At 37.4% G+C, this 8824-nt stretch overlaps 1 protein-coding gene across 3 annotated transcripts in view; it reads left to right on the top strand.

The window, feature by feature from the left end:
* Positions 1-8824, top strand: part of RANBP9 (RAN binding protein 9) — a 75480-nt gene that overhangs the window by 51393 nt on the left and 15263 nt on the right. For all 3 annotated transcript variants that reach the window (XM_025208441.1, XM_006027248.3, XM_025208442.1), the window contains exons 5-8: positions 1691-1858; positions 4789-4811; positions 6209-6393; positions 8330-8442. In XM_025208441.1, coding sequence (XP_025064226.1) covers positions 1691-1858; positions 4789-4811; positions 6209-6393; positions 8330-8442 — 489 coding nt within the window. The remainder of the gene's footprint in view (positions 1-1690; positions 1859-4788; positions 4812-6208; positions 6394-8329; positions 8443-8824) is intronic.

Genomic DNA, 8824 nt, shown 5'->3' with positions numbered 1-8824 from the left:
TTCCCTAGATCTCATGAGGTAAGAGAAGCCAGAATGCATATTCATTAATAAAATGAGCCCTTTACTCAAGTGAAATTAAATGCATGTGCAAGTCTTATGGAATATGACATCAGGAGGTTATTTGACAGAAGGCTTATCTTTGCTTTTATCTTTAAGGTCCTATCCATTTATAAAGATATACAAAACTGAACATGTATAATAGTAAATGAAGTCTTTAGAACATATTTCACTGTACTGTAAGTAGTCTTTAAATCTGTTTCCTGGAGTTCAGTTCATCTGTTTACACAACAGTTCTTTGGTGTATCTAGCTGTGATAGAGCTAGTACTCGGTGTTCTTAAATATGATGTTTAGTATGGTAATAATTTTAAAATACCTGAAAACAGAGGGGAAACAATCCTTAGTTCTCTTCCTCATTTAAAAGTTTTTTGGTCTGATATCCCAAAATGGGGAGCTCTTACAATAATAAAAGGAAGACAGTGTTTTTCCCATATAGTTTAACTGGTTCTTCAATTATATTGTTTGGGTTCTAATTATGTAAAATAGCGGTGGGATGGATTGGGTTTAGGACCCCTTGTACAATCTTTCACAAGACATTTAGATCTGTTAAGGTGCATATATGGTGCCTGAAGGTCACTCCTTTCCTAAGTATTAGTACTGAAACGTATCATGAGGATGTAGATTGAAACAGATAATCTCCTCAATCTGCGAGTGTTTAGTAAATAATCTCCTTTTAAAAGAAAGAAGAAAGTTTAACTATGTGAAGCTGCAGCTTCTCTAAATGTAGAATTAGGTCCTTATTTGAGTATATTTTGATTACCCAATGGTTTTGACTTCCCCTGGGTTAACTTCTGGATCTTCAGTTCTTTGGGATAAAAAGACTAGTAATACTCTAATCCAGGAGTGTTAGATGTGGCTTCACAGACCAAATGTAGCCCACAAGCCATGTCATCTGCACCTGGAAATTCAGGAATGGGGTGACTAGTAGAGGCCTTGGAAATTTGGGCATGGGGTGAGCAGTGGCAGCATTAATTTCCTTTGCTCCTTGAGGCAACACTCCTACATGGTGTTAACATTGCTGTCAACTGCCCCACCACCAAATTCCAGGGCATGGACCCAGTGAGGGACTCATTTTGGAGTGGCACCACTAATTTTCGTAATGCCCTGAGCCAGCAGAAAGGCTCAGATGCTTCTGGAGGCTAATGCTGTCACCAGTCGCCCCACTGCTGGAGCTGGGTCTGATCTGGGCCTTGAGCCCTGCAGTCCAGATCTGACCTAGTGGGCCTAACAAGTTTTGATAGCCCTGTTCTAGTCTAAAAGCTTGGTTGCTGTGTGGAGAAAGCACTTCTTGTTGCTGAACAGCAAATAAGGATGTTCAGGGGCAAGAAGTGACTTTCTCTACAGATAAGTCTGGTTCCTTAGCCGGTATGATTGGTACCATGACCTGTGGCTCCAAGAATAGGTTTTTAAAGTGTGTTTGATGGCATTCAGAGGAACCCTCACCACTTTGAGGTATATCAAACTGCAGGTAGGTTTTTGAAATTAAGAAAGCTGATGCAAATAAGCAGTAGTAATCAACCTTATTCAAAACTGGATTTGGAAATGTACACAGAAAAAAATAACCTTTTTCCACCCACCATTATATTGTAGTAGAAACAAGTATATTTAAACCTTTTATATGTCTTGTTTTAGGTTGGGATAAACATTCGTATGGTTACCATGGAGATGATGGACATTCATTCTGTTCCTCTGGAACGGGACAACCCTATGGCCCGACGTTCACAACTGGTGATGTCATTGGTTGTTGTGTAAACCTTATCAACAATACCTGCTTCTACACGAAAAATGGACACAGTTTGGGTATGGAGAAAAGTCATAGCTGTCATAGCTAACAATACTCTAGAGCTTAACTGCAAGGTTAGAGGAAAAAATGAAAAGCATATTAGTAGAACTACATTAAATGTATGCTCCTCTGCCCCAGAGGTGTATACCAAGTCATGGTTACTAAAACAGGTTTGACATAATCTTATGAGGCCTTCAGCGGTAATTATTTTCCTCAGTTATGGTATTAAACTTAGTTTTTTCCTTTAATAATACTGCATACTGCTGTAAACCTGTTTAGCAAATCTGAGCTTTGCAACCAAAAGGAACGCAGAGAATTATTTGTAATTTAGTGCTTCTTAGTGGAGAATTGCTACATCAGCCTCCTTAAATCAAGGGAGCTTTATCTTAAACATCCCTTTGATCCAGTGGCTCAGGAAAAGAGTGTGAATTTCTCTAGTCTAGACCTCCAGCCTTTTGGAGGTGGAACAAAGCCATGAACGAGTTAAGTAGACCAGGGGTGGCCAATCTACAGCATGAGTGCCGCAGGTGGCAAAAGCATCTTCTGCGTGTGGCACGTAACAGATCCGGGAGGGGACAGGTAGCTCCATGACAGATAAGGCAGGGAGTGGAAAAAGCATCAGATTAGGCAGAGAGTAAAAAGCATCTCACAGATTGGGCAGAGTACAAAAAAAGAGCGGAAGACAGTGCTAGGGAAGAATACTGAAGTGAGATTTGGGATGCCTAATTTGTGGCATTTCTGTCAAAAAGGTGGGCCCCCACCAATGAAGACCAGCTCAAGTTTTGTCAGTTTAACCTTTACTTTAAAATTAGGAACCATGTCTTGTTACCCCACTTTTTACAGAAACTGTGGATGAGAACAGTAGGAAGAAGTGGTATTAATTTGAATTGTATTACTCTTCAGATTAATTATCTGGCGATTCAGGTAGTCACATACACTTTAGTGATCAAATATATATTTTTTGTGTGTGTTTATCTGTATCAGCAGTGAAGTGGAAAAAAAAAAAAAAGGTTGTGGCATGGTGAGCAGGTGTAGAAGTATTTTTGAGTAGTAAGTGTTAGCACAAAATAAGGTTCAGACAAAGTGTGATGGCTAATAAGAGTTGTGATTTCTGAAGTTGGCTAGAGTAGGATTGGTGGAGAGGTACTTAGACATGAAAGTGGGCCTTAAAAACAAAGTTGATAAGTTTGGCTAGTGTGATTGTCTCTGAATGTCTGTACAAATATATTTGGGGGGTTTGATTATTTTGGACAGATTAGAGAAGACTGAAGTTAAATATAAAAATCTAGCAGGTTGCAGTAATTAAGGTATGTAAGAAAAGGTTAGGACATGAACTGTTAGTAATAGGCAAAATAATGGATTTTGAATGTGATGGGAGGAATTGCCAGAATTTGGTCATATCTTTAAGCTGAAGGATGACAGTAAGGAATCAGGGGCCCCAAATCAAGTGTCTCAGTGACAGAGGATGGGGATGTTAGTGCAATTAGATGAAGAGAAATCAGAAGCTTTATTTTAGCCATTAAACATGCTAGATGACTGGTATTAAATAGAGGAGACTAAAAGAGAAAAAAATGGACTTGAATCATCATCATCATACGCTGACTAGAAAAAAGTTAAAAAATAAATAAAACCAAAACCCTCTCAACTTTAGGAGAAGGAAGTTATGAAATACTTCTCAACTGTCAAATAAGGATTTTTACTTCCCAAAATCTATTTGTAGAGGTGTTTTAATTTACATTTTCTCTAAAAAGTGTTTAGCGCTCTGGAAATGTATAGAGGTCAGATTTTTCTCTAAATTTGAGATTGATTGCAAAATGATCTTTTTGGTTCTTTGGGTTATCAGCTTGCTCATAGGTATAAAACTAGGTATCAAGATGGCTGGTATAAATTTACCATACTTCAAAACAAAAATAGTTTGAATTGGATCTAGTTAATTTTCAGCAATACTTCCGTAAATTTTGTAGAAGAACATCACTCACATAGAATTACTACTTCTGCTTTATTCTTGCAAACAAGAAAAGTAATTTCATGTGTTGCCCATAATCTTTGCAGTAAAACTTGAGTGTCTCAATATTATAACATGCAGATCACAAAATCTCTTATGAAAATATTATGTTGCATTCCTCCATGTAATTCAAGGAATTCAGATACAGTATTCAAACTTGATTGATTTAAGATAAGCTTTTAAATCTATACTTAGGCTTCTGTAAACTGTGGTCAGAATCCAACTGCACACACATTAAGTTTGAAAGGTTTGGCCTTAATAATACTATATATGACTTCTATTAACCTTTTTGAAAATGTTTGCCATAATTCCCTGTTACCTTTTTCTCTTTGACAGATAGTGACCTTTTTGTCTTCTCTTATCAATTACACAACCTAGTTGCTCACAGACATTATATTTGCTGTTATGAGACAGCTTTGGTGACTTCTGTTTACTTATACTAGTGGTGCCCAACCCTTTTGCCCAGCAAGCCGGATTGACAGTGCCCAGTCTGTCTGTGGGCCAGATTTAGCTGGTATTCCCAATCCAGCACCCAGGCAAGCCCAGCTACCTACCGTCTGGCTGTGTAGAGGGGGTTGGGAGTCCCACCACAGCCCCACAAGGGAAAGGAGCTTGCAGGCCAGATACGATGGCCCTGCAGGCCACATCTATCCCATGGGCCAGAGGTTGAGCACTCCTGACTTGTATAGATAATTGTTAGAGAAGCTTAGATCTTAAAATCTAATGTTCTAGCTATTAAATAATGTAGTTATTATAGTCTTATTTGATCCAAGTCCACAGTTTTAAAATTCTTAATTTCTGATTAAGTGAATTGTAAATGAGAAGAAAAGTTCTAGGAAGCTTCTTGTTCAACATGTTTTTTTCGTGTGTGTGTGTGTGTGTGTGTGTGTGTTAATAAAAAATTGATTGAATTAATTTTTGATGTGTTTCTGTTCATTACAGGTATTGCTTTCACAGATCTACCGGTAAGATAAGTTGATTTTTTTTCAAATAGGAAGTCAGATTTTCCACCTGCTATAAACATAAAATAACTGCTTGTTTTGTTTAGAAACGTATGCTACAACATTCTTATGCATATAACTAATATTTCTAGCGTTCAGTTTCAATATAGTTGATAAGCATCAATGAAACAGACCAGATGCTCATACCAAAAAAAAAAAAGCAAATATACCATTTCCCCCATGTTCTAGTTACAGTATTGATTTCAGGGCACGGTCTTGAGAATTTTGATCAGTAATTAGAACAAGAATGTATTAAGTGACTTTTTAAAAATAAGGTAAATACACAAGAGGCATGGGTTGTGTGTACAGAGGGAAGACCTATTTAAACACCAATTTTGTGAGTGTAAAATCAACTATGAACTTCTCTAGGAAGGATTGTATTTTATAAGAAATGGTGTCAATACAAGTCACATGCAACATTTTTATTTCAAACTCTCTTCCTGTAGGGTTCACCGTATGGTATAAGACATAAATGTAATGATTATTTTAGCCAACTGGAAATGGCTTAACATTGACAGCATACCTGAAGTGCTTGTATCATATTTTAATTGAATATTATTTTATTTTATCTAAATTATTCTGTGTGAAGAGATCTTCAACATTATGCATATAAGCATGATATATTTATTTCACCTTTCCTTATCCTCTCTGTTTTTAGTTAATCTAGGTTTTCAGTTTGGATAGTGGTATGCTTTAGTTTAGGGAATTACACAGCTAGATAAGCAGATTTATACTAGCTAGATTAAAACAAATGATTATCACAGTTAGTGAAGATGTACAGCAAAGACCTTGGCATGGCTTGGTAACCAGTGTTCATACACAGGGTCTTGCACAGGTCACACTGAAAAATGTGCTGCCATAGTTTCACTTATTATCCATTGTAGTTGGATTAAAATTAGTTGTGGGGTATGTCCAGTTGGGCTGTCAGGTCTATGTAGACATACCCTTTTTGGACTATGATTTAGGTGCACATTCCTGTTGTATGATGTAATTGTGCCACTTTCCAGAAAAAAACCAAAAAAGTTGCGTGTGTGTCAAGATTTAATATTTGGCTTGGAAAGTCGCATTATAAAATTAAAGCCAAAAATTGTCATGCTTATCAGGCTTTAACTGCATTTAACTGGATAAATTATCACCAAGATTGAGCCTTGGATTATTTTCACTCCCAGTGGTGCTGCAACCTTGTATTGTGTTGAATTGCTATAGGGTACATAAATTTACTTAACCACTGGAAGAGCTAGCTGAGAAATTGTTACTATGCCACTGGTAAGTGATGGAGGGGGATGCTGAAAATCAGTAAAGGAGGTGGAGAAATTTGGAATAAATAGAAAAAGTGTTTAATTCTAAATAATCTCTTGCAGCCAAACTTGTACCCTACAGTAGGGCTTCAAACACCGGGCGAAGTTGTAGATGCTAATTTTGGGCAGCATCCATTTGTGTTCGATATTGAAGACTACATGCGAGAATGGAGAACCAAAATTCAGGCTCAGATCGACAGATTTCCTATAGGGGATCGGGAAGGAGAATGGCAGACAATGATTCAGAAGTAAGAATTTGAGGAAGTTTAAAGACTGCACTTGAAATACTCATTTATAAATTAAAGTTTTAAAATATGCGCATACATAAATACAAAATCCCAATTGCATTCAACTTTGGAATAGTTCTTAGAATTGTGTTTTGCATTTAAATTGGAAATTAATTTTTGAGATACAACATGCAAGTGTTTATAGAAACATCACATTGACCCCCTTGTGGTCTTTGGCATGAGTGCTGATTTGGTGTTAAAAGTATTGATTTACCACATCTTTAAAACGTACATGCTGATGTTTAGTGCCACAGGCCAGGGATCAGCAACCTATGGCCCACAGGCTGGATGGAGCCTGTGAAGAGACTGGATCTGACCCATGACAGCTCAGGGATCGGCAGCAGAAAAAGTGTACCCAGGGTGCAACCCCTCTCTTTTTCCATCTGTTCCTTCCGCAGCATCTGCTGATCGCTTGGGATTTGGGGATGAAGAAGGATGCAGAGATTTGCCACTCATAGTGGAGACTGGGTCACAAGCAGTGGCTCCTTGGCAAAAGGTTGCCAACCCCTGCTGTAAGGAACTAAGTGACATAATTCTAAGCTAAAAAGCCCAATTTTAATTAAAAAAAGATAATATTACTTGAATCGTAGAAGTAGGGTTGGAAGGGACCTTGTAGATCTTCAAGTCCGACCCCCTGCCAGGCAGGAGGAAAATGGCTCAAATGACCCCAGCCAGGTAGGCATCAAGCCTCTTCTTAAAGACCACCAGGGTAGGAGCCAGAGGGCAGGCGGCCTACGGCACCCGGGATTCCCAGGTAGTGTCCCATCCAGGTAGTAACTGGGCCCAGGCCTGCTTAGCACTTGGGAGCAGAAGTGTCTCAGTATGTGGAATTGGATTGTACCTGTATACTGTATTTGAGTGGGCACCATCCTCATGATTGAGACGCTTGCCATAAGTATTCTTATCAGATTATTTTAATTACCAAGCACATTGGGAGGACTTGTCATCATTACTTTCTGTACCATATTCATACTATAACACTAAAAATGTATAAAAAACTAGGAGTGGATGAGTCAAATTTCTAGAGGCTTTTCTTCTGTAGGGTCTTGATTTAGAAAATATTCTTTAAAATGTGTATCGGCATCCCCCACTTACAAAATGGATCTACTTGTATATGTACATTTAAACATGCCTGTTTGCAGGGTCAGGGCCTAGGTTACTGGTACAAATCCCTGCCTACATCAGTTGTGGTTGCTGGTCATTTGTCTCTGGTGACCTGTCTCAGTTGGCTAGCAGGCTGGCTAGCAGTGGACAACTATTGGTGTTTTTAAATACCGTGGCTCTAATAGGCAATTTTAGTACTGAGTAGAGATGAAGTTTTCTCTAAGCCCTCACTTAGTCTTTGTCATGCCAAGTCCAGATGATGGTACAGCTTTGGTACTACTTGAAAAAATTCTCACAACTCCTCCTCATTTTATATCTGTTCAGTAAAAAAGAATATAAGATTTAGCCCCTTGTATTAGTCCATGCATTTAATGAGCAATTAAAATGTATCAATTTAGAGATCCAAATATAATACTGTATTTGATTGTAACTTGGGATATTTGTTAAAAAAAAAAAAAAAATCCAGCTGTTTCTATAGGAATTTTAAAAAATGTTAAAAATAGCTTGAAAAAAACACAAAATAAAAATCTGAATATCTTCTGAAGGGATCGTTAGCTCTTCAAAAAAGGAATCAATATGTTCTAGCTAAAATATTTTTAAACAAACATTTGAGATTGCCTTGTCAATTGTAAAGAGAATTCCATTCTATTTTAGATATCTTCTATTACTAGCAGTTTTAAAAAGCCAGGGGATTTGTTCAGAGTTTTTGAAATTGAAAAGTATCTTACTCATATCATGCTCTAAGTGATATGTTTTCTGTTAAGTGGTTGATTCTTTTTTCTTTTCTTTTCAGAATGGTTTCATCTTACTTAGTTCATCATGGGTACTGTGCAACAGCAGAGGCTTTTGCCAGATCTACAGACCAGACTGTATTAGAAGAATTAGCTTCTATTAAAAATAGACAAAGTAAGGCTGTGAAGTGTATTGTGTGCTTTTTCTTTTTTTAAGTGGCCAAACATAAAATTCTTCTTTTAACCCTGGTGAAATGTTAATGTAACCTATGAAACTTCAGTGGCATTTCCTTTCAGCAGTTGTATATATTCATGATTCTGTGCATTAATATACAATTATGGATGTTTGAATTACTGCTTCTGATAATCTTGATGGTATTCTATACCGTGTTTTCCTGGATACAAGATTACCGTGAATGTAAGACAACTGCCCAAAAATTAGATTCTATACACAGAACATTTATAAATTTCCATATATGGAATTTAGTTATTGGAGGATTGTCTTTAAATTCACCCTCCCATTACTGCACGTGGTGAGGGAAGAGGTGATGGGGGGG

This window comes from Alligator sinensis, unplaced genomic scaffold (assembly GCF_000455745.1).
Source record: "Alligator sinensis unplaced genomic scaffold, ASM45574v1 scaffold928_1, whole genome shotgun sequence".
NCBI classification, from domain to species: Eukaryota; Metazoa; Chordata; order Crocodylia; family Alligatoridae; genus Alligator; species Alligator sinensis.
The sequence above is the reverse complement of the archived record's forward strand: the minus strand, read 5'-3'. Positions and strand labels throughout refer to the sequence as shown.